Genomic DNA, 25996 nt, shown 5'->3' with positions numbered 1-25996 from the left:
GAGACCAAATGCACCCCTTCTTCCGTCAGGTTAGACAGCTTAAGGTTGTGTGTGTGTGTGTGTGTGTGTGTGTGTGTGTGTCTTGGGTCCGCTCCACGCGGAGTTTGGTGCACAGGGACTGACAGGTGCTGCACCACAGGACAATTAAAACGGAAAAAATGTGACGCCCCTCCGCTCAATTCAAACTTAGGACACGTTGACAAGTACTTATGAGGATCGCAGAGCGTTTGCAATCAGGGTGCCCTGGAAACAGAAGAACGTGTGCTGGCTACACAAATATAGGCACCCCAGCTGGGTTTCCGCTCGGTTTCCCGCCGGGAGTCTCTAGAGCAGGGTGCGGGAAGCGGGCAGAGGTGCTATAATAAGGTTTCCAGTGACAGGAAGGGGGTGGGTACACAAGATCGGAGCGGGGAGGGAGTTCCAGCCAAGGGAGTCTGGCGGGAGAAAGCGCCAGGCCTTTGCACGCCCAGGATCTGCGAGGCGCGGGGCCGCGTGCGCGCGGCGGTTCCCGGCTGCGCGGAGCCGGGCGCGGGGAGGGGGAGGCAGCCTTTTCCGCACTGCGGCTCCGGCCCCGCAGCCTTCAGCCCTCAGCCCTCAGCGCGGGGCGGGGAGCTCTCCGCCTCCTTCCCCGGAGCGGAAGAGAAGGATCGCACGAACTGCGTCTTTCTCGAAAACGGTGTCAGGAGGCGACAAAGCAGGACCCCTACTATTCTCGTCAGCAGCCCAGGGCTGCTGCTGGGCCTTCATCGCCTGGAGATCGCCCCCTCTTCCCCTCTGGGGCAGGAAAGGCTCTTCCTCCGGACAGGAAGTTGGAAGAAGGGCCAGCAGAAAGAGTAGGCTAGAGAAAGGTCAGCATTCCTTCTGGTGAGCAGTGTTCTGGGCTCTGGCCTCTCTACTACCTGAATTGGCTCTGACCCATGCAACAGGGCTTCCTGGTCCAAACCTTGTCAAAAACCATGGCTATTCTCCAAGGCCCTCCCAAACGACCTCCAAGAATCCTTGAAGGGAAAGCACCCCAGAGAACCCTCTGCAAGTCTGTAGAGACCTACCAGCTACTATTGCCCTAGGCCGGGCATCCTGGGGAATAAAGAGGTGAAGGGTCAACAGACTCAGGGGCTCACAGTCTGGATAAGACACCCAAGTAAATGTTGTCAGGTGCTCAGTGCCTGGGAAAGGTACTGTGGGAGGACAGAGACGGGAGGCTTCTCAGAGGAGGAAGCATTTGAGTTGAGAAGGATGGAAGGGGCTTCACACTTGAGAAGTGTGTGATGGCCAAGGTGGTGGGGAGAGGGATGTCCTGGCCACCTGTTGGGCAGAGCAGGGTTGGCAGGTGTGCAGGTGACTCGGTTATTGCAAGGGAGGGCTCCTGTCGAGCTGAGCCTCTGTCCTTGGAGGGTGGAGGTGCCGATGAGATTTCACCAAATCTGCCTGCTGTAGGGAGTCAAAGGAGAGGATTTGTCGAACACTGGGAGGGCTTACTTTTGGGACATTAATGTACCATAGTGAGAAAAAGAAAAGAATAAAACCCAACCAGCACACAGCCCCTACCAACCCACCTAGTGGGGAATGGAAAAAAGGAGGGTGTTTGCAGGGTGTCCCTGCACTGTTTAGAGGAGGCCTCTGAAATGTCCCGGGTGCCTGTGGTTGAGCTGGAATGTCAAAAGCTTCCTGGAAAGGAGAGGGAGCCAGCTCCCACCCAGAGGGTGAAGGTGGGCCTGAGCCGGCCTTGGCCCCCCCGGGCTCTCACTTCCCACTCTCTCTTTCCAAGGCGCCTTCCTCATCCCCTACCTGATGATGCTGGCTCTGGCTGGGCTGCCCATCTTCTTCCTAGAGGTGTCACTGGGCCAGTTTGCCAGCCAAGGGCCGGTGTCTGTATGGAAGGCCATCCCAGCCCTACAAGGTGAGTCTACCCTGCCTCCCAGCCCTCCCAGCCCTCCCTGCCCTCTCACCACGCGGCCCCAGGAGGGAGACCTGCTCTTGTGATCAGGAGAATTCACTCCTTCCTTCTTTATTTGATCAATTCCACCTCTGGGGCCCCAGATCACCTCTGGCATTGTTCCTGTCCTGGCAGAATGCCTCAATGCCCCTGGAAGACAGAGTCCACTCCACTCTTAGTGTATCCATGTGTAAAAGAGAGCCAAGACCCAGGTCCCTGCCCTGTGCCCAACTGTGAGAATTCCATAGGACTTGGGATGGACCGAATCCCTGGACATTTGCTTCCACAGGCTGTGGCATCGCGATGCTGATCATCTCCGTCCTAATAGCCATATACTACAACGTAATTATTTGCTACACCCTGTTCTACCTGTTTGCCTCCTTTGTGTCTGTACTGCCCTGGGGCTCCTGCAACAACCCTTGGAACACGCCAGAATGCAAAGATAAAACCAAACTCTTATTAGGTAAGTTTGGATATACCTACACTAGGTGTACTATTCATTCATTCATTCATTCATTCATTCATTCATTCAATAAAGATTAATGAAGCACAGATTGTGTTTGCCAGGCCCTGTGCTAAGTGCTGGGGTCACAGAGATGAAAACAAACACCAAATGTACTTAATTCTAACATTTAAGGAGCTCATGGCCCAGAGGAGGGGTAATCAAATTTTTGTTTGCTCATGAATAGATGTAGTGTTTGTTAAAATGCAGGTTTATAGGCCCACCAGATACTCTGATTTATTAGATTTGGGTGGGGTTTAGAAATTTGCATTTTAGCAAGGTCCCCAGGTGGCTTGTGTGCACAGTACAATTTGAAAAGCAGTGAGGTCCTAGAGTCTAAGAGAGGGATACCTGTGATCCTGGGTCCACACTTCACAAAATACTGCTCGGTGCACGAGGTAAACTTGAGCAGAGACCCTTTAACCGAAGCCCTCTGATGGAAACGTGCATTGTGTTGTACCTAGAGGAGGGGACATCGGCCTGGGAGTCAGGCAGTGTTCCTGGAGGAAGACCCGTTTCAGACCTGAAGTCCATGGGGACTTGAGGACTTGGAGGAAGCTGTCAGCTTGTTGGGCAGGAGAGTGAATGTGAGGAGGAGCAGGGCAGATTTGTGAGCAAGGCTTTCTGGTCTGTAAGACATCTCTGCCCTGAAGGTATGTGTGTCTGCGGCAGGCAACTTCTCTCTGGATCTCAGGTTTCCTCACTTGAAAAGTAGGAATAATGACAATATTCTTCATCCTTCCTACTGTAAGGATTGCTGTAGGAAGGACAGAAATGAGGATGTGACAGCAGTTGGGAGAGTATAAAACTCTCCCAATAGAAGGTGCTGGTATCAGTCACCCTTGAAGGTGCTGGTCATTTTAATGGGCACCAATAAGCAGGTAGTTCCTTTTTCCCCTGGCAGATCTGTTATTCCCCTTAGGCTGGATCTGTGCTGAGGTCAGAATCCTGTGATCTCTGGATGACTGGCTCTTGTGTAGGTCCCCCACATCAGCTCTTTTGCCCTCACAGCCTGCACATTGCAGAACTGGGACCCTTTGAGTGTGTTAAGAGAGAAAGATGAATTCTTCGCTCCCACACCTCCAGAGAGATGCATGTACCTAAAGGCAGTAATTCACACTGGAGTATTTTTTACAAACATGTCTGTTACACACCATGACAAACCTCCACCTAGAGAGGCTTTGAATAATACTGAAGAAGAGCTAAAACCAGAGACACGTGCCCATCAAATTCAAGCCCTGTGCACCTGGAGGTGCTGAGGAATGGAGGTGGGGGTTTGTGGAGGTTGCCGGGGGTGTGGCTCACTAATGGTATGACCAAGAACAGGTGTCCCTTAGCCTCTCTGGGCCCCAGTGTCCTCATCTTCACAATCTCCATGTTGATGGATTCTTGGGTTAGAGCAGTGGTTCTCAGCCTGAGCTGCTCCACGTTAGAATCACCCAGGGAACTAACAAATCAAAACATCACTTAGGGTTAACCCTGGACCAATTAAATTGGATGATCTGGGGATGGAGCCTAGGAATCTGTATTTTTAGAGATCCCCAGGTGCCCTCAAGGGTAGGAACCCCTAGGTTGGAGTTGGCCCACATCCCTTTGTTAGGCTGCCCTTAACCATTTTTGGAATGGATTGCCCACCTTCTTTGCCCTGCAGTGCCTACCAGCCCTGTGCTCCCCTCTGCAGAGCTGCTGTCTGAGGGACGCCCACGTGGGAGGTTCACAGACTCGCAGCCAACAGTCAGCTGGCAGGATGGCTTCCCAGTGGTCGCCCTGTTAGGCCAAGTGCATCTTCCAGGATGTGGGGTCTGGAATGGAGGTACTTCAAGGTCATCCCAGAGCCTTGCTTGTTCTTTCCAGATGGGGCCTGGGAGGGGAGTCACTTTTCAAGGGCGTGCCTGCTGCAGGAGGGCTGGTGCCTTGATTCCGGCTCCGTGGGAAGCTTCCCTGGGGACCTCCCTCAGGGACCACCGGGTCATGGTGATCAGTGTCCTGCAGCTGTCCTCCAGGAGGGGTAGTCGTCAGAAGCACCATTCTCCTCTTGAGTAATATCCACTAGTATTCGTGCAGCACCTCAACACTTAATAATAACGGCGAGCATCACTTACTCCACACCGAGCACCGGGTTAAACCCTGTTACTCAAATTACCGATGTTAGGATGGACAAGCCGACAGATGGCTCCTGTTATGATTTCCGTTTTACAGATGAAGAACCTGGAGCTCAAGGTCATAGAGCTAGCTCTGTGATGGACCCAGGATCTGAACCCGATTTTGCCTGACTCCCCAGGCCACGGTCCTGACCATCATGCTAAATGCTCCCCGATCTACAAAGCAGCTTCATAAATGCTATTTATGTTCCTAATAAGAGCCTGTGAGTTCCAAGGGGCCGGAGACATGATCAGTATTTTGCAGGTGAGAAAGTGGACTCCGAGAGAGGAAGTGTCAGGCTGTAAGTCACAGGGCAGAACCAGCGCTGGGATTTGGGTCTTGTGATCCCTAATTCTCTGCTCATCCAGGGTTCCTGAAGAATCCTTGGTCCAGCAGGTTCTACTCCATCAGTCTGGGCAGAGTGACATTGTCAAGGTGGTCCCTAACTGTTGGTAGCTGAGATCCGGTGCAGTAAAAAGAAAGCTTGTCTGACCGTAGTTTGACTTGGTAATTCCAGTTCTGGGGATGGATATTAAGGGGGAAATCAGAGCTGCAGGTGAGGACTCGACATGATTGTTTATAGCAGCCACAATTACAGTCTTGGAAAACACTAGACACACTTAAACGTGTCACAGAAATTCAAGTAATTGTTGAATAATTCCATGGTTCAAATAAATTATAGTGCATCCATAGGATGAAGTATTCTATAGTCATTAAAAATGAATATTCATAAAACATGGGGAAATCCTCACCATATCATGTTAAATGTAAAAGCAGGATATGGATTTATAGTATACTTTTACTTTTACTAACCATATGTGCATGGATAGAAAACATATAGAAAGGTGATACACAAAATGTTAACTGGCAGATTTGGGGCCATTCTTTCTTTCCTACACTTTCTATCATGGACATGTGTTTATTTTATAGTCGAGTATATACATATGTATATGTATACACATATATGTGTGTGTATGTGTATTTTTTTTTTTTTTGAAGCAAGCTGAGCCTGTTGATCAGGCCAGGCATGTGGGTGGGGTGCCCCTGGCTTTGTGGAGTTTCCAGTGTGGCTCACAGTAACTCGGGAAACACTAAAGGCAGAGCAAAGACGTTACACTGCTAAGCTCCGAGTCGCCTAGTACAAGCCATAAAAACTATGCAAGCTCTGAGCAGAGAGAGACAATGGATGTTTTTCACTCTGATTACTCCCTGGGAGCATATAGATGGGCTGGGAAGATCTTATCTGACTCTCAGCGAGTGCTTAAAATTTGTTCGTTTGTTAACAAGCAAGGTGTCAGTCCCCACTCTGTCTTTGTGCAGCCCTTCCGTCTGTTCTTCTCTGTGTTATCTGCATGTGAGCGGTTCCTTTTCTGGGGCCAGGCTAGCCCTGGTGGAAGTATTGGTCCTTTGGGGTCCTGGGGTGACTTAGAAAAGGTGATGGTGGTCTGAGTTGCAGAGACGTAGGAGACTTTATAGCCCCACTGCTCTGATGGACAAGTCTGGAGACCAGACAGTGGATGTCCCAGGCTCTCTCCCTGTTGGCCATGCAGAGAGAGGCTTATTTAGGAAACAGAAAAAGTCCTCCTAGTGCAGTGTTCCACAAGTAACCTTCCAGGCTCACCCTCTCCCTCACAACCCCATAACCACCTGCCCCTGTGATAGCAGGCAACTGGACCCGAGAGAGAGGGGAGAGATGGCCGGCCATTCTGACCTACTGTCACAGCAGGGAGGTGTTCAGCCCCCGGCCCTCTCCGCATTGCTGGGGACATACTGCCTGGGACCCCTACCTCATCACGCAGGTGCCAGGCCCGGGTACCTGCCCCAGCCCGACACCAGCGCTGGCTCTGTCCATGGTCGAGGCTGTTTGCAGCAGGTTTCTAAGGCGTAGGTTGTAAGGGATACTGCCTTCTTAGGGGGACTCCACCCTCCCGGTATCTGTAATGGAGAACGGCTAATCCATGCCCCGCCAAGTGAGACCAGCGACTGTTCTGTGAGATTGGGAGCTAGCTGGGTCATTTAAATTGGGAACAACATAAATACCATTTCTATTTCTGGAACGGCTTAATTTTCATTAGAACTTTAATTAAATGATCCCGCTTCTCCCTAGTCTTTCGTGTGCTTTCATTTATTAATAATTGCCCGAGTAAAGAGAATCCCGTTAGAACAGCTTCCAGTGGAGCGCGATGGCTCTGGCTGTTCTTTGTTCGGGGTGGCGGGCGCCCCCTCTGCGCGCGGCGCATCACCCCTCCGCCGGCCGCCCTGACGGCGCTGACCGCTGCGAAGCACGCCTCTGCCGCCCAGTGGTGGGACGGGATATTGCAGGAGGCCGGAGGCCGCGGGGCCGCAGGAACGGGTGACCTGGTACCGCCGCGGCGAGCAGTGATGCAGAGACCGCCGGAGACGCTCCCTAGGGACGCGGCCCGCCTGCTTCCCAGGGGCAGTTCCGGAAGCGAGCGATGTGGCATTTGCCCGCGTGTTAGCGATCTCTTGTCTGAGAGGATGGACGGACGTTTTGGCAGGGGCGCCAGAAATCGCTTCTGTGCTTGCTTACAGAAAAGGGACGTGGATGGTGCTTTAACTGACTTCATTCAGGCCTCTGCTGGGGGAAGCAAGTGCTCCCTCGGTAAATATTTGATAGTTATCAGGTCGGAATCCCCCTGAAACTCTCTGATATTTGATTAGACTGAAGAAGGTAACATTGAATAAGAAGGTCTTTTGAGGACTCTAAAAGCAGTGGTTCTCAGCCCCAGAAGATTTTGCGGGAGACCCCTGGCCACGTTTATGGACATTTTTGATGGTTACAACTAGAGGATGGATGCTCCTGGCATCTGGTAGGCAGAGGCCAGGGATGCTGCTAAACACCTGCAATGCACAGGACAGCCCCCCAACAGAGAATTATCTGGTCCAAAATGCCAGTAGTACCACTGTTGGAAAACCCTGATCTAAAGAACTAATCAGAGGGGAGAGATTCTTATAACTTTGTTTTAATTTTTATCTAATATTATGAGGTGTTCTAGGGGATGTGTGGGAGGCAGTGGGAAATTTATGGCTGGCTGATGGGTTGTGGGAGATGATGCTGAGGACTAGAGATGCTCACCCCATAAAAAGGTATAACAATAACGACTGAGTTATGGCTAAAATTTACTGAGTCCAGTGTGCTAGGTGTTGTAGGATATTTTTTCATTCGTGATCTCAATTTGGTTCTCGCAACAACCTTGTGAACTAGACACAACTATTATCAGAAAACGGAGGCTTGAATGGATAAAGGAACTCATCTAAACTCCCAGGGCTAGGGGACCTCCTGAACCCCTAGTCTTACCCACTTTGCTGTTCCACAGAGGGCATAAATCAGGAGTCCTTGCACCAGATCTAGGCTGTGTATGCTTTTTTTGGTCCACAATATTTAAAAACAATTCGACCTTATTTCCAACATTTTAAAATGGAGAGATTTTGTGTAAATATCCAGATTTTCTTCCTCTATTGCCAGAACACCTGGAAAAGCATGGCACTGATTGGCTGGAGCACTTCTGGTTTGTCACAGTCTCCACCACTCCTTATTACCCTCCATTTTGTGCCCTTCTCATTTGTTTCACCAGCCTGGCTTCTGAAGTTGTTGGAGTTTATGACCCCTGCTCTCTACTTCACAGTAGAGTGGTGCAGAGCATGGCCTCCAGAGAGAAAGTACCTGTTTGCCCCCTGGTTCTGCTGTGTGACCTTGGCAAGCAACTGCGCCTCTCTGTGCCCGTTTCTTTATCTGTAACATGGAGATAATAGCAATATCTACCTCACAGGGGTGATGTGAGGTTTAAATCAGTTAATGCATATAAAGCACTTAAAGTGCTTTAAAGTACATATAAATTACATGGTAAGTGCCGTATCAGTGTTAGTTGTTGTTACTACCTTTCACTCCTTTATAAAATAGTATTGTTTGGTATTAGTCCTGGTGGACTCTAAAATCACTGTCAGGTGGTCAGTATCAGAGAGGCGTTGTAATATATGGTTCGTATTCAAGAAAGCCTTCAGCTTCTTCTAATTTAAAGTGAGGATAATAACATGCACCTCCCAGGTTTTGTGAGGACTTCACAAGATCATAAAGTGTCCAGCACAGTGCCTGACCTACTAAGACTCACACTGCTGCTTCCCACGCCCCGTCCCAGCCTGGGTCAGGCTTTCTCAGCTCAGCACTACTGACATTTATTCTCTGTTGGGGGCTGTCCTGTGTGTTGTAGGATGTTTAGCAGCATCCTGGCCTCTGCCCCCCCAGATGCCAGGAGCACCCTGTTCCCCAGATATGACAGTAAAATGTCTCCAGACGTTGCCCAGTGTCCCCAGGGGCAACGTTCACCCCCCCTCCTTGGGAACCTAGGTGTGAGGTCTGGCTGCAGGCTCTCCAGCACATGGCGCGGCCGCTGCCTCCACTGACCCACCTGAGTGTGCGGACAGCACAGGTGCACGTATCTTAGAGTACTTACGGTATGTCGCTGTGGTGTGGGCAGTGGGTTCACAGTGAACTTATTAGGGACCCTTCTGTGGCCGTTGCCTTCAGGAGGTCTGCTTACGTCTGATTAAACTCATTTCTACAAGCCATTTATTTTCTGTGGAGTCACAAGGATCTGGGTTTGAATCCTGATTGTCTTCCTCATTAGCTGTGTGATTTGGAGAGAGTTACGTAACCTCTTTGAGCCTTTTTCCTCATTTTAAATATGGAGGTCACAGTAGCCACTGCATAGGCTGTAGTGAGCGTTAACTGAGAGGGTGCGTTGCAGGTGCTTGTAGCTCCCGCCGCACAGGAAGTGCACCATAATGAGCCACTGACAGCAGCGCCACTGATGTCACTGCTGTGGGCCCATGGCTCCGGGGTGGGGACACGCCATTCTGTGGGTCACCTCCCCCCAGCTTTGCTCAGTGAACACTTTCCCAAAGTTCCTCTCCAAGATCTGGCAAATATTTTTGGCTTTTGTTTTTAAATTGCTAGAGAGGAGATGTGTATATTTTCTGTACAGATTTCACGGTGTTTCCATTCCGTCCTCTCTGAAACAGATTCCTGTGTCATCAGTGACCATCCCAAAATACAGATCAAGAACTCGACCTTCTGCATGGCCGCCTACCCCAACCTGACGCTGGTGAACTTCACCAGCCCAATCAACAGGACGTTCGTCAGCGGGAGCGAGGAGTATTTCAAGTGAGATATTTGTAATTTCTAAGAGAAACCCAGGGAGTTAATGAACATTCAACTTGCAGACTGGGGTTGTGGGTGGCCCAAGGGGTGGGTTGCCTCTCTCTGAGTGATCAGGGAGGAAGACTTGTCCCGTAGTTTGGTTTCTGAGAGCAGATTAGCGTGCCTCGTGGGTCTGGAGAGGAGAGTTGCCTGAATGCGGGTAGGAACAGAAGTGGTGCTGCTGTCGGTGACAAAAACGTTGCAAACCTTCATCCCATGTGATCTAAGCAGACCTTCGGTTAACTGGTTTTTGTTTTGATTTTATTTTATTTTTCCCTTCTGCACTTGAGAAGGAGAGAGGCAAAATTAAGAAAACAAGTCATGGTCAATGACTTAGTTTAAAGAAAAACTAATTTTTCTTCTTCTTCTTCTTCTTCTTCTTTTTTTTTTTTTTTTTTAACAGTGTTGCCTTGGTTTTGTACTTTCTACATCCATTTTGCCACACATTCAGGATTGAGGTTTAGGGATATAAGAAATCCTCAGCCATCATAGGAAGATTTAATAAAGCTTATGGAAGTATTTCTTAAGGGAGGTAAATGTAGATGGAGTTCAACAGAGGATAAATAAAGAGTGTTCTCTAATTAAGCCTTAGTTGGGGGTTGTGAACTCAAATGTGCTCAGGGGCTTGGCAGGGAGGTTTGCCTGCCTGCCAGCAAATGAGTGAAATACGAATGAGTGAGACGATAGAGAATGGTGGTGACTGTGGCAAACTGAGAGGCTGTGTGCTGTGTGTAAGGGAGGCTGCTGCTGCTCAGCTGCAACCGATCCCTGCCTTGTGGGGGTGGAGCCCGTACTGCCAGAGCTTCCATCTTACAAGAGAAGTGGGATATAAAATCCAAATTTTTATGTGTCTCTCCTATTTTAAATGTTAGCAAACTAATTCAAATGAAACACTGGGGCCAAATAAAATGCATATGTCAGTGGGCCTCTGGTTTGGGGCTTTCACTTAGATAACAAGAAGCGCTTGCTAAGACCCCCACTAGCTCTCCCCGTTACCATTAGTTCCTATTGCAGGCTTTCTCTCCTGTACAGACTCAGAGGGCGCATGGTTGTCCCTGCAGAACAGAAGGAGAATCAGGCTGAATGATGAAATAACCCCTCTTGAAGAGAACGTAGGAGCAGTGGCAGGGGGCTTGATTCCCCCTGAGCACTGAGGAGCTGAGTCTGGCCTGTGCACAGATGGAATCTGGCCACATAATCCTGTAGTTAGGTACACGGTGAAATGATTTGTGAACCTGCTTTTGGATGTCTTTGCTCGTCCTCTGGGACAGTCTTAATTTCCAAGAGGAAGTGTTATTAGGAGCTTCTTGGGACCTGTCCAAGATCCCTTTTAAAGCCTGGAGTCGTGGAGATGGCCAGTGTAGTGGGATTGTGGACTCAGTGGTCTACCCATTTACGGGGGTGGGGATACAGAGAAAGTCCTTTCCATCGTTGGGGAATACGGTCCCTAAGGATTGGGAGCCCAGGTCAGTCCCATCCTTGGTCACTTTGACTCTGCTCTTGGGCCCAGGTGGCCCCAGGGGTTGGGACTGAAGGAGGCTCTGTCACACAGAGCGTGGCCAGCCCTGTTTGACAAGCTTGACTGTGCCACAAACGGCCTCTCACGCGGTCACCCGCTAGCTGGGGAGGGGGCAGCGTTGCCGGCTGGCCCAGGAGTGGGCATGCCACCTTCACTTCCCTCAGCAGGTCAGAACGTCTGGGCTGTCACTTCTCCCATCCTGTAGAGTCTGCATTCTGGTTGGCCCTTTGTTCAGGTCACAGAAAACCGCCAACCTACACACACAGCACTCTCCTCCGGGACGTGTGACTGGACTGTTGCAGAGTTGAAGGGACTGTTGAGTCTCTGGAGACTTGCTGTCCCTGTCCCTGCCTCCTGCCCCAGGGTGAGGCTGCCCCTGGGATGCGGGTCGCGGGGCCGGCCGTGACTTCTTGAGCGCATGCACGGGTTGTTGGCAGCCGCTGCAGATGCCCAGCAGCCCCCTCTGCTTCCGCCTGGGTGTCTGTCCTTAAGGCAGCTTTGCTGTACATTTCAGCCGGCCTCAGCTCGGGACATGCCCCACGCAACTTGAGCTAAAATGCAGAGCAGCGTTTTTGGTCATTCAGTATAATGACTCTGTACTGATTTTTTAAATTTGAAATTATAGAAACGTACTGGAATACATTCTCATAGAGGAGTGGAACAAGACAGAAACACACAAAAACCATCCTTGACAGTTTAGAGTTTCTGTTGGTGATGTGAGCTTGTGTAAAGACATCAACCTCGTGGTGCCGGGTGGCGGCTGTGCCGGGGCCTCCAAGGCTGCTGGATTTGTAGCACTTCTCCTGGGGCTGCCCCGGACAACGGCGGAGCTGACAGGGTCTTGTACAAAGCCTGCCCAGGGCCGAGAGTGGTCTCCCAGCACACAACTAAGCACAAAGTAAATCCGGTTGGCCTCTCTGCGGACAGCTGTGGGCGGGAGCCCAGATCAGCGAATGAATCCCTCACAACCTGCTCTGATCACATTTCTCATGGGGAGGGTGGGGGTGCCAGGGTTGTTCAAGGCTCCTGGCTCTGCAGACAGTCACTCTGTCCCCCTCCTTTTCCTCCCTCCTCCCCTCCCTCCTCTCTCTTTTCAACTCTTAGGTACTTCGTGCTGAAGATTTCTGCTGGGATTGAATATCCTGGGGAGATCCGGTGGCCACTAGCCTTCTGCCTTTTCCTGGCTTGGGTGATTGTGTATGCGTCCCTGGCAAAAGGCATCAAGACTTCAGGAAAAGTAAGAACTTGTGTTTATCTAAGAGAAGGCTCTGGGACACCCAGGGATGGGTGTGTCGTGGCTCTGGGACGAGAGTCAGGAGCCATGGGCGTAATTCTGATCTGGCCTGAGTGGCTGCAGGGCCTCGGGCGAGCGACTTCACTCCTGTCTGTAAGGGGGTCCTGGCATCCTTCTCTCAGGGCCGTGTTAGGACTGGATGAGAGAAACGTACCCCGGGCTCGTGAGCGTGGTGGGGCTACTGTGACTTGCTTCCTTCCTTCACTATCGGGCCGCCCCTCCATTCAGCAGCTGGGACCTCCCTGATGCCATTCGGTCACTCTCCCTACACTCTAGACTCAGTGCTGCTGGTGCTCTGCTTCTTGGCCTGGCTGCCAGGTCACTTATTGCTCCCGTCAGGAAGCTGGGAAAAGATCATAATTGTGAAGAGGGTTCCTTCCCCTCACTCCCGACCACCACGTTCTTGGCGTTTGATGCCTGTCTTGCAAGCCCTAGCCTCACACTCTCCATCCCACGTGCCCCAGCACTAAAGGGTGACAGTCCTGACGGGGGTCTTGCTGAACAATCGCTTGGCTGGCCCTTCGGAGATGATGGAGCTCCCACCCCACGTTCAGTCCCGAGCCATGGAAGGCAAGGAGTCCAGGAAACCCCAGGCCACACTGGACCTTGCTGTGAGGATCACAGTGTTTTCCCTCGTCTTTCTGCTGCATTAGAAAAACCCCCTTACATGGCTAACCAATCACTTTGATGACAAGCAATAATATTTAATCATCCTAAGAGTTTAAGGAGGAAAACCAAAATATCTTTAAGGCCCAAGGTCTGAGATGTGATGGTGGACTCTGAGACCACAGGTAGTGGAGTTGGATTTGGTCCAGTTGTCCAGGCCAGGGCTTACTGTGATTACACACACACAACCGGCTCCGGAAGGATCAGGCCTCAGGGCTGTGCAGGTCTGTGCCACCTCTACCTCCCAGGCATGCTTCCCACCCCCCACCAGGCACCCATTCCCGGCACCATTAGCCACAGAGACAATCTGTCTTCTCCCTGGGCACGTGGACATGCTCACGGTGCCTTCTGATAACAGCTCTTTCTGGTGCCCTCCACGCCATCCGGAACCCCAGGGACTTGAGCGGTGACTCCAGCAGGTGTGTCAGGGTTATCTGAGGCTGGTGGTCTCCTTAAATCACACAAGGTGGGGACAGAACCAGACTTGGGGCCAGGAGACCTGGGTTCTAGTCTCCAGGCCTTCTCATGGCGTTTGCTGTAGAGGGACATCTCCGCTTGGGCCATGAAGCCTGACTGCGCTTCTGATTTGCTCTTAGTTTTTATTTTTCTGCCAACAAGTGAAAATTAAATTTTCTTTATCGTAGCTCTTTCAGAAGTCCTCAGTTTCCTCGTTTCTAAAGTGAAGGCAGTTGAACTGGGTGATGTCCAAGACCCTGTGGCTCTAACATTATTCTGTCTGAACGCTTGCAGAGTGTGGGGTGGGGGGTATTTTCATCTCTCACCTCAGTTTTCCCGTCTGTAAAATGAAGGCTGGGATCAGGTGACCCTGGGGAGCCTGCTAGCTCTGAATGAGTATTATAAACCTGGATTGATTGTTTTCCCAAGGCCACAGGAGGGTGGGGAAATGTGGACATGACCCTTACAGCATGCCCTATGGGTCCCAAGGTCCCCTGGACTCCTTGCCTTCTGTGGCTTGGAACCCAGCCAAGTGGTCGCTTAGCAGGAGTGGCCAAATATTTGCTCAAACAAACAAAATCATGCTGGCAGGACCGTCACTTATAGCTAGAGATGGAGACAGGGAAGCCTCAGCCATGATCCAGATGGGCAGACAGGTCTCCAGCAGGATGGGCCAGAAGGTGTGACTGCAGGAGAGGAGATGACAGGTGAGGAGGGTGAGAAAGGGCCTCGTTGGTGACATGAGGAAGGATGGCCTGGTGGCTCTAGAGTCAGACCAATCTGAGTTCAAATCTGCCTTGATCTCTTTCTTGTTGTGTAACTCTGGACAAGCTACTTAACCTTTGGAGCCTCAGTTTCCTCCTCTGTAAATTGAGGATAATAGTAACTTCCACTTGGGTTGATATCAGGATTAAGTGAGATGATGCACGGTCAGCTCTTAATTAGCGTGAGCTCTTTTCATTTTGTGATCATGAATGCCTGATGTATGGAGCGGCCGTTGTGCCACTCCCACATCTCGAGAAAGCGGTGGCTCTGGTGGGAAATGGGAGGAGAAAGGGAGCTTTGTTGAGCCCTCTGTGTCCAGAGTGCTGACTGCTTCACATGCATCAGCTCACTCAGTCTACACAGCACTCTGCTAGGTGAGGGTGTTCACTCCCATTTTAGAGACAGAGAAATGAGGCTCATCAAGGCCAAGTAAATTGCCTGAGGTCATGCACCTTTCGAGTGGCAGTGGTGGGATCTGAACCCGGGTCTGTCTCCCTTTAAAGCCTAGACTCTTTCCACTACCGGACATCCTTTCCCCCGGAAAGGCTGTTACGGATGGACGGAAATGCAGAATTGTGGAGTCCTCATTTGCGCTAGTGGGGATAAAAGACCCCAAGGTGGATCAGGACCCTGGCTCGCCTACCAGTCTCTGCTGTCATTAGCTGTCATTGCCAGCTGGGCAAGTCACAGGATGCATCTGGGCCTCATTTCCCACACCTGCAAATTCAAGGCTTAAAATAAACATTCTTTAAGATCTTTTCTAGCTCTCTTAGTCTGGGATTGTTTAGGATGGTGTTACAGCCAGTTCTGTGCATTGATTTAGAAGTTAATCCTTGGTGCTAGACTATGTGGGCTTTCTGGAATGGAGATTTTTGAGCAGCCTTGCGCAAGCAAGCTTCTCTTTTAGATCCGCTAACTTATCTTTCTGCTTAACTGAGAAAGGTTTCCAACTAGGGATCAATGATCAATTTTTTAAAAATGAGGAGCACCACCAGAAATAATGAATCACGATTTATTCTCTTGCCCTGGAGTGTGCAGACGTGAATTGTGGAGCATTGTTTGGGAGCCAAGGTGAATGCCTGGCTGAAGCTCATCGTTATGACAGGCTCCTTTGTGACTGACATTCCGTGAACACTGTCATTTCTAAGCCACAGAGACATATTCCTCCTTCTCCTGCAGCACGATGAGCACAGTCCCTCTTGTTCAGAGCCCTAGGAGACAAGAATGGCCCGTTGCTTCCTATGAACCTGTCTCCCTTCGAACAGCTAGAATTCCAGAGGAAGGGCAGCCTGAAGGTCAAATGCAGCCCATCCGACCTCAGGGGCCGCTCTGCCGGAGGGTTACGGCAACAACACACAGTGAACCTAATTAGCCGGCACAGGCTGGTGGGGCCTTACCTTCCCACCTGCTCGGGGCTCCCGCTCTGGGGAGGATGCTGCCAGGTGTCAGGCCAGCAGGCTCAGATCAGCTAGTCATTGTCACTCCTGCCAAGTGTAATTCATTACTGTTCAGGTTTAATGCCTCTGACAGTATGTCCCGACACAGGTGCATCCTGAAGCCCCCTCACACAAGGAAGCTGGCTGTGCGTAAAGCCGCCATGGACACCTAGTCACATCTGAGGCACCCCCATTATTTATACACCAAACCGTGGGCCCTTTCAGTTCAGCACAATCCCCGTCTACAAAGCAAGTGCGTCATCCCACACACCAGGGCCAGACCTGGGGGACGCAAGCATGTGCCTGGGGTGTGAAATTTAGGGTGGCACCCACCCTCAGGTTCCTGTAACGCAGGTCGGCCCCCGAGAGTGAAGCCTCCTTAACTCGGGCACTCTGGGTGCTCACTTGCCCCCCCAGTCCCGGGCCCGCCTCCCACATTTCTGATCTTGTGGCCCATAAAGGGGTGTGGAAGGAAAGAATGGAAGCTTTGGAGTTAGAGAGCTTCACGTTTGGATCTTGACTGCAGCTGGGAGACCTCAAGTGAGATATTTAACTCTTTCAGAGATGCTTAACCCGAGCCTCACTTTCCTCCTCTACAAAGTGGGACTACGAATAGCTGCCCAACAGAGGGGGCTCCAGAAACGGTCGTGTCCGAACAGCCTCCAGCAGTGGAATGGGAGCAGTGGACCCAGCCTGCTAGACTGGTGCCAGCGTAGGGGCTTCCTCCTGCTGGCTCTGCTTCTGGGTCATCTCCTCTCCCTTGCCTCCCTCTGTCCTCCCTTCCCACCAGCCCCAGGTGAAAAGGATATTCCTTAGTTGTCACCCTGCCTCTCCTGTCTTGGAGGCGGGGGGAGGTCAGACTGGTCTGGGCCCTGCACTGGTAGCATCTCCTCTCCCCAGCCCCGTCACACAGCTGGGAGGACAGCCCGGGCCGTCCTGGGCTGGGCGATTTTCTCCTGAGATGTCAGATGCCTTTGGGTTTCATAATGTCTGTGTGTGGAAGGGGAGGCTTCCCCACGCTTGGGGGAAGGAGAGAAGCAGGCTTGGCAGGGGTCCCTCCCCCACAGTCCCTGGCAATCCAGGTTCTTCAGGGCAGGGAGGGAGGGGAGACTGCTGTCCAGGGGGCAGGGAAGAGGCCCCGGTCAGGGGAGGCGGCGGTGCAGAGAAAAGGAGGCCCGCCCGCCCCTGGGCTGTCACCAGGGTTTGACCTTGAGGAGTAACTTGGTTTAGAGGAAGAAATAACGCTGAGGGCAACCCCACCCTTCTTCCAGTTGTCGAGGCCAGAAACCTAGGGGTCCCCGTTGACTCCTCTCTCTCTCACACACTCCACGTTAAATCGGCCAGGAGATTCTGTTGGCTCTTTATATGCAGTATATCCCATATCTGACCGTTTCTCCAGCTCCACGGGGACACCCGGGTTGGAGCCACCCCTTGCGTGGGTTGCAGCCGTGGCCTCCTACCTGCTGCCCTGCTTCTGCCCTCGCGCCCCTGCGGGACACTCTCGACACACAATGGGGCGAGCCTGTTACAGTGTTGGATCGTCGCGCCCCTCTGCCCAAGTCCCTGCAGTCGCGCCCCCTTTCCCACAGAGTGAAGGCCCCCAAGGCTCCACGTGATCTGCCCCCACCACCCCCCGACACCCTCTCGTACCTGTGCCCCACTCCCGCCACCCCCCAGCCACAGTGGCCCCCTGGCTGTTTCTAGAAGTCGGCACGCTCCCTTATTAGAGCCTTTACTGCGGTTGTTCCCTCTGTGGGGCATGTCCCCCAGATGTCCAGTTGGCTCTCTCCCTTCCTCCAAGTCCCGGCCAACTTCCCCACGAGGCCTCCCCGCCCACCCATCTGAACGCAGCATCTTCCCAGCCTTTCTTCCCAGCCTTTCTCCCCAGCGTGCATGGTCCCCCACCCTGCTCTACTTTTTATCTTCTCTGGTGCACTTGTCACCTTCTGAGGTGCTGCAAAGCGTATCGTTATGATTACTGCTGGTCGTCCGTCTCCCTGGCCTGAATGTCAGCTATTCGAGGGCAGGGTCTTTGTCTTATTTACTGACAAACCCCAAATGCTTCCAACTGTGCCTGGCACACATTCAGTGCTCTAAAAATATGTACACATATGTGTGTATATGTGTGTATTTATTTGAATAGATGAAGTGACCCCAAGAGTTATATCTTAATCTTGCCCCTAACCTTCCCCCAACCCATCCCCACAAGTCCCCAAATGGGTCCTCATCCCCTGAAATCCCAGTCCTGCCAGTCGCTGCCAGGCTGGACCCCCTGCCAGGCCCTGGAGTCTGTGCAGCCCATGTGTGGCGGGGTCTCTGTCTCCCTCCTGGGGGCAGGTGTTCCAGGTGCCCAGGAGGGGAGACTGCAGGTGGGAATGGAGGGGATCCTGGCCGTACATGCCTCCCCAGATCAGAGAGGGTTTGGCAGGCTGGAATGGGAGCTTAACCTCATCCTTCCAAGTGCCTTCTAAGGCACTTTTGGGATGCAACCAGCTTGTGAGCTGCAGGTTGTCAGTATTATTAAATTTGGGACTGGTGAGTCCTAGGAAGACTGAAGTGGTGCCCGCAGGCCTGTGCCCCTTTGAGTGGGTGTCCCGCTGTAGTCTGCCAACAGCCCTGTGAGGAATATGTTGTTGCTATGGCCACTTTGCAGGTGTGGACACTGAGACTCAGAGAGGTCAATTCACTTCCCCAGGTGGCCCCCAGCGTGTCAATGATGGAGCTGGGATTTGAACTTGGGCTTGTGGGACTGTAGAGCCTGAGCTCTCACGGTCTGCTCTTTTCCCCATCTACCACATCCTGATCCCAAGCCGTTCCTTCTCCCTCCACCCCGAGGTTTGATTGGCAGATAAGGAAGGAAAGTGCCTCCCACCCGTCCCCATCCACAGTCCTGGCGTTCTGCTGATGTTACTTCCCAAATGTTTCTCGACTCTAGTCCCTCCCTCTCGTCCAGAATCCGGGAGCATCCTCCGGCTGGCATTGCAGACCCCCCATGATGTGCTTTTCACCTATGTCTCTAGCACCCCGCCCCCATCACTCTTAGCCTCAACTTCACGCTCCCCTAATAGTGAGTGATTAGAGCTTTGCCCTCACACCCCAGCCTGGCCCGCTTCCCTCCTTCACCTTCCCACTCGCCTCACCTCCTGTAAGTTGCACTTGGCTTCTAAGACCCAGCTCGTGTGTCATCTCCATGAGTCTTTCAGTAAACTCCCAGGTTGGGCAGAGTTCCCTCCCCTGGACTTCATGGTGTCCTGTATGTAATTGCTTAGCCCATTATTCCGACATTGTCACTGGGTCTGCAAGGTCGTGGGTCCCTTCATCCTTATGCATCTAATGCCTGGCACAGTGCCCAGCTCATAGTAGGTCCTCAGTAAGTGTTTGTTGAACTTAACTGCACTTCGTGACCATCTGTTATAAATCAGGCACCATGCTAGGGGCTATACGTGCATGGCTCATTTAATCCTCAGGATTATTTTTTAAGAAAGGTGCTATTATCCTCAGTTTACAGACGCGGAAACTGGGATTCAGAGAGCTGGAGAGCTTGTGCAAGGTCTCATAGCTTCTCAGTGCCAGAGGTGCAACTTCGTTTCAACCTAAATGTGTCTAATTCTAGGATCATGGTCTTTCTACCTCACCAGACACTAGGGTGTCTGTGTAGACAAGGATGGAAGCATTAATCTCTAATAGTGGAATTGGGGGCCTCCAGCAGAGGGTGGGCAGGAGTTAGGGAGGAGGGAGGCAGCAGCCGTCCTCCCTCCGTGGTTCCTCAGGGAGTTGTCCCCTCAGCAGCTGGCCGGGTGGGATCTCCCAGCCTTCCACATGGCAGGCTGACTTGCCCCCAGCCTTGGGTGTCCCCTCACAGACCTTATGTCTGGCTCTTCCTGACTCACCTCTGGTCCCGGCAACCGCCCCGTGTCCCCAGCCCTTACTACCCTGGGGTCCTCACCGTGAGGCGCTGTGTCCATGCGGCAGGCCACGCTGCCCCTGCCAGTACCCCTTCAGCACGGCACATCCGGCAGGGCTGCTCACTGCAGGCCTCTGGGGGGTTTCCAGGTGGTGTACTTCACGGCCACGTTCCCGTACGTCGTGCTCGTCATCCTCCTCATCCGAGGGGTCACCCTGCCTGGAGCCGGCGCCGGGATCTGGTACTTCATCACGCCGAAGTGGGAGAAACTCACGGACGCCACGGTGAGCTGGGGATCCAGTTCTGACTCGCCCTCGGGCGACGGCACGTGGGGATGGGGCCCGTTTGGCAGGTGGGGTCAGACCTCGTCCCTGAGGGAGCTCACTGTTTCCTTTACAAAGTCACAATGCTCGTGGACCCTCGCGCACCCAGGAAATCTTGAATGAGAAGCGGGCAGCTGGGGGTTTTCAGGGTCCTGGAATAGTCATCCCACATCTGGGCTGCAGTGGAGGCAGAAGTGAAGAACGAGGTCCCCTTCGTGGCTCTGGGCCACCTCTCACCACTTATCTGCTAATAACTGTAGTGTGTTGGAAATGGAATGCTGCTGGCTGGAAAATAACAGCACTCAGGCAAACCACAAGCAATTGCAATTTGAAGGGCTCAGACACGTTTGAATCCCGCTGGCGCACCGACACCGGGCCAGCGCACTTGCACTTTTTCTCTGCGTATTCTCTACAGGCACATCGTACTCTGAAGTTCCCAACCCCAAAACCTCCAAATGAGAGGGTGCTTATTTAATAAGAAGTTTTCTCATCTTAGAGAAATGTCTGCTTTTCCAGAGTGTGTTAAGAACACGTAGCTAGGCTTGAGTTTGACTGCACGTAGTGGAAAACCTTCAGATAATGGCAGCTTAAACAAGGTCAAGTTTACTTCACTCGCATGCTCTAAAGCAGCCCAATGTTAGAGAGTCAGACACTGGTTGGTGGCTCCATAATGTCCCAGGCTCCTGTCTTTCTGCCCTACCATCCTCAGTGAATAGCTTCCAATAGCTGCCAGAGCTCCAGCCATCATATCAGCATTCCAGGTAGCACAAAGCGGTGATGGAAGGGGTAGAGATAGGTACTCTGCTTCTGTTTAAAAGAGGAGAAACCCCAGAAGTTCCACGTAATATTTGATTTTCACATTATTGGCCAGAAACTAAGTCATCTGATTATCCTCTCCTGGCTGTACCTCTCCTTAATGCTAGGAAGTGTCATTTGGCTGGACAAATGGCTGCCTTTACATAAAACCACAGCTTTGTTACAAAGGAGTGTGGGAGAGTGGATGCTGGGGGAGACACAGACTTTGCCAGCGCACACTTGAACTTTCTCTTTGCATATTTTAAGTACAATTTACAAACTGGATTTAATTTATAAAAATAATGGGAGGTTCATCATACAAATCATATAAATCTCTAGTTCAAACTCTTGAGTGACCTTCTGGAGATTTATGAGGACAATTAAGAGAAATCACCAAGAGAACCGGGAGGGGTTGTCAGCCGAGTTCTGGACGGATGTGGCACTGTAATCCACCATGCTGTGGCTCAGAGGTCCCTTCACGAAGACGAGGGCTCGGAATTTCAGATTTTTAATAGGGTTGCTGTAATCTGTAGGAATGTCAGTTTAAAAAGGTTTTTATTTTGTATCCCTGAATATTTTCGCTGTTGAAAATTGTTTTTTGAGAGCATATTCCCCTAAACAAAGGGCCCCTCCCCCTTCTGCTTCGTTCTTCGTGGTGGGACTTGTGAGCGCGAAGTGTGTATGTGGTGTACTGGGTTCCTCTCCTTGATTAGAATGGGGTTCAAGTCTCCCAGGTAATTTACTGCCTTTTTGGCTTCCAATGCAAATGGCGTATGTTTCTCGTTTATGTTGGTGGCAAAGTCACCTTGTCCTGCCTGCTTGTCCCCTGGGGACATGATGTGGCACCGGGCCTGGGAGACCCACCTCCCCCCGTCTAGCCTCCCTCAATGACCTTGAGTCTTCTCTCTTGCCTCCCAGGTGTGGAAAGACGCTGCCACTCAGATTTTCTTCTCTTTATCTGCCGCGTGGGGAGGCCTGATCACTCTCTCTTCCTACAACAAATTCCACAACAACTGCTACAGGTATGTGGAGGCACTTCCAGCCCCAGAGGTGGCTGATGAGCGGGAAGAGGACCTGGGGACAGAACAAGGGACTGAGTTACCAGACGCCTGAGGCCTTATTCTTGAACTCCACCTGGCTTAGGTGAAGTCCTCTGCTAGGGCCTAGCTGCTGGCTGCTGGACCTCCACCCCAACTTGCACTGCTGCCCCTGACACACGGGATGGGACAGCCTCCCGGGAGGTGCTGTGCAGCAGCTGTGTCCTGGGATAGTCATTTGTGAGCCGCCTAGTCTGTGGATACAGCCGTACAGGAGTCACTGATGGAGGAGGTCATTCAGTCACTCGAAAAATATTTTTCTAGAGACCCCCGTAAGAAAGGCAGCAGGGTTCAGTGGAAGGAGGGCCTTGGTGATGGAGGTGTGAATTAACTCGGCGGTAGGGATCCTGTCACAATGTGTACATAGAGCAAATCAGCACGTTGTACACTTCAAATATCTTACGATTTTGTCAGTTATACCTCAAAAAAGCTGGAAAAAAATGCAAACTTTGAGTCCCTTCCCAGATCTATGAATCAGAATGTCTGGAGGTGGGACAGGCCCAGGAATCTACACATCCAGACGGGATCCTCAGGGGATATTTGGATAGTGTGATGTTTGGGGGGCTGTGGAGCCCCAAAGACCTGAGAGAGCCTGGACAGCTCCCGGAGGAGGTGACATCTGAAAGTTAAATACGTCTATGGTGAGCAATAAGAAAATAGGGCCCCTCTCTTTGGGGGCTGATTACAAAAGGAAAGAAATAACCTTGGAGTCAGAGTTACATTTGAATTATGACTTCACCATCTACCTAAACTCCAAGACTTGGGCAAGATCCTTCACTTCTCTGAGCCTCTATTTTCTCATCTGTAAAATGCAGATTATAATATTTTATTGAGTGGTAAGAGATGATGTATGCAAATTTCTCAGAGCAATATTTTGCACAGAGTAAGTGTTCAGTAAACAGCAGTTGCCATTATTATTATTAATATTATTATTTTTAACAATGTTGAGATATTTTGTGAACCGAGAGGAAGAGCTTACAGTTAGGCTGTGGCCCTGGATGGCTGGGGTGGCCTCACAGAGGTGAGTTCTATACTGGTGCAGCGGGGAAGGGAGCGTTGACAGGGTTGGTTTCTCCTGAAGCCTCTCTCCTCGGCTTGTAGACGGCCGTCTTCTCCCTCTGTCCTCAGCAGGTCTTCCCTCTGTGTGTGTCTGTGTCCTGATCTCCTCTTTGTGTAAGGGCCAGTCACGTTGGATCAGGGCCCACCCTAACACCTTCCTTTTAACTTAAATACCTGGTTAAAGACCCTGTCTCCAAATACAGCCCCGTTCAGAGGAACTAGGGGTTAGGACTTCAGCATGTAATTTTGGGGGCACGCAACTCAGCCCATAACAGCTAGAATGCAGATGAAGGTGTTTGAACATTTTTGGTCACAGCTGCTCGTTAACTGTGACCCGAGAACAGGGCTGAACACCGTCAAAGGGGGAGCATTGCTCTGTGCTCATTAGAAATGAGGCTGTCTGGTGCGGCAGAGAGAACACAGGGCTGAGAGGGGAAGTCTGGATTAAAAGCCTGACCTAGCGTTAATTAGCCCCTTACCTTCCTGTGGGCCCCGGTTTCCCCATCAGTAAACTGAGGGGTAGGACAAGGCGGGTGCCAGGCCCTGTGCTGTGTGGGCATCATCTGCTTCTGTCCTCACAATAGCCTGTGAGGGAGGTGGGGTCATTGCCACCATTTAAAATCAGAGTAGAAAGAAAGTGACTCGCTCAAGGTCATGCCGCCAACAGGTAGGAGAATCAGGACGTGGATTGGCCTTGAGGCTCCATCTGGCTGTGACCTCTCTTGAGTCTAGGATGGTGGACGGGCGGGCTGGAGAACCGCAGCCACGTTGCCAGCAGAGGGCGCTGGGATGAAGGTGCTCGCTGCTCTCTCCCCTCCTCTCGCCCTTTGCCCTTCTGGCCTGGGTGCCCCAACCCCAGGGGGCCCTCACACCTGGTGGCATTCCTGGTCCCACCGCCTTCTCTTCTCTCATACGTGCTTCCTGTCCTGGAGTCCCGCAAGGCCCTGTCCCTCAACTCCTGCTCTCATGGACAGACTTGCTTCTGCCACTGTGAGGGGGGGACACCCGGTTCTACAGCCTGTAAGCCAGCACTTTGACCAGAGGCCCTGGAACGGGCAGTAGGGGAGATCTTTTTGAGCCGTTCGGGCTTATAAAATCGGCCTGAGGGAGTCTGTGGTCAGGACTGGTTCTTCTTTTCCTTGTGAATAAGAGGAAGCAAGGCCCGCCTGCAGTGAACACAAGTTCAGGAATGGGCATGCACACACGTCCACATGCGCACACAAACACACGGGCACACATTTGTGTGTCCTTCCCCCGGTCCTCCTCCTCACAGAGCACAGTTGCCTGATGGCAACTCTTGTCTCTCCCTCCCAGGGACACTCTGATCGTAACCTGCACCAACAGCGCCACGAGCATCTTTGCCGGCTTTGTCATCTTCTCGGTTATCGGCTTCATGGCCAATGAGCGCAAGGTCAACATTGAGAACGTGGCTGACCAAGGTACAGTGCAGCTATCCCTCCGCTTTTGCAGGGTGGGTTCCAGGCTTGCCTCATGAGCTCCTAATTTATGCTGTGCTGGGAGGTTGGTCTTCTGGGACAGGATGGAGGGTGGCAGCCAGGCCCCCTTTGTGGAGGGACCAAGACAAGCTTGAGTGGGAAGCTCCTGCAGCTCTAGAGCCGGTGGGTCCCTAGCCAGAGGGGTCGCTATAAAAGCCCGTGTCCTGCTCACCTCTCCTGTCCTTCCCTTTCCTCCCTTAATTCAGCTCCAGCCTGGGTAAGTAAGGCCTATCCCTGTTCGCTATGGGCAGAGGATTCTTTAGACAAACCAGGGCCCCTGGAGCTGATGCGGGCACAGCCTGTGCAGGACGGCTCTCCTTGCCAAGACTCTGTAGAACCCGAATGCTGATGCTTCATGAGAGCACTGACTTCAGAGCAGCACTTTCCTGATTGTCAGGTCCCACGTGCCCTCTGCTTAGTTGTCAAGGCGGACCTGCAGGTTTTCTCCCAGTGGGTGGAAAGGTTGGACAGTGGTGATGGGAGGGAGCTAGAATAAATGTTTACTCTCTACCCAGTGATCCCTGTATCAATGGCTGACATTTGTGTGGTACTTCCTAGTTTACAGAGAGCTTTCATTGTTATCTCATTTAATCAGTATTTCTAGCACAGCGTTTTGTAGAGAGTAATATTTTTATTTAACTCTGTATTTCCACCCGGCTTTATTCTACAAAGGATTTGGTGATTACTAGGCTTCGGGGATTGAGGGATTTCAGTATGGCTGTTGCATTACAATCATTCTCTAATCTGACATTTATGGGATGCCTTGGTGTCTGGGCCGTGCTAGGGGCTGTGGGGATGTGACTGTGGGCCCTGGACAGTCCACAGTGTGTACGTGTGAGCAGCCTCTCTGGGCAGCATCTTTCTTCAAGGAGCTCGTGCAATTCTCAGATAATGTCTCAGACGCCAGTACATGAGGGAACTGGGCCCTAGATATGTCACCTGCCTGGTGGGCTGCCAGCTCTCTTCTGGCCCCCCGAGGGTGATTAATCACTGCTTCAGAGGCGCCCATGGTGCACTGCGGGCCTCAAAGAGTTAAAGAGCCAGCCTGTTGGGGGGGGGGTAGTTATCTCTCCTTGGAGAGAGTGTTAACCCCCAGGGGATGTTTGGGTCTGCAGCCAAGCACTAAGTTAGAGGATCCTGGGAGCTGAGCGGATGCCCCTCCCTGGTTGGGAATTCTCAGCTCCCTGAGGAGCAGGGAGGGAAGGGAGAGGGGAGAGAAGCCTTTGTCTTCGGGGTGCCTGGGCCAGCCCGAGCTGCCCTCATTCCCGCCCAGCAGAGGAGCTGGAGCAGGTGGGTCCTGCTGCACTTTCTGGCAGATCTGAGGTGTTCTGTTACTTTTGTGACATTACCGAGCTCCTCGTGAACCAGTGGCCGAGTTGCCAGAGACA

The 25996-nt window shown here is 51.9% G+C and overlaps 1 protein-coding gene across 1 annotated transcript in view; it reads left to right on the top strand.

The window, feature by feature from the left end:
- The window catches only part of SLC6A5 (solute carrier family 6 member 5), a 50448-nt gene that overhangs the window by 4199 nt on the left and 20253 nt on the right, over nucleotides 1-25996 (top strand). Inside the window, exons 3-9 of the mRNA XM_004418525.3 lie at nucleotides 1769-1900; nucleotides 2226-2399; nucleotides 9621-9762; nucleotides 12422-12554; nucleotides 19988-20122; nucleotides 21875-21978; nucleotides 24427-24551. Coding sequence (XP_004418582.2) covers nucleotides 1769-1900; nucleotides 2226-2399; nucleotides 9621-9762; nucleotides 12422-12554; nucleotides 19988-20122; nucleotides 21875-21978; nucleotides 24427-24551 — 945 coding nt within the window. The remainder of the gene's footprint in view (nucleotides 1-1768; nucleotides 1901-2225; nucleotides 2400-9620; nucleotides 9763-12421; nucleotides 12555-19987; nucleotides 20123-21874; nucleotides 21979-24426; nucleotides 24552-25996) is intronic.

The sequence above is a fragment of the Ceratotherium simum genome, chromosome 7 (assembly GCF_057802395.1).
Source record: "Ceratotherium simum simum isolate JZ-2026a chromosome 7, ASM5780239v1, whole genome shotgun sequence".
In the NCBI taxonomy this organism is placed as follows: domain Eukaryota; kingdom Metazoa; phylum Chordata; class Mammalia; order Perissodactyla; family Rhinocerotidae; genus Ceratotherium; species Ceratotherium simum.
This window is presented reverse-complemented; position numbering and strand designations above follow the sequence as displayed.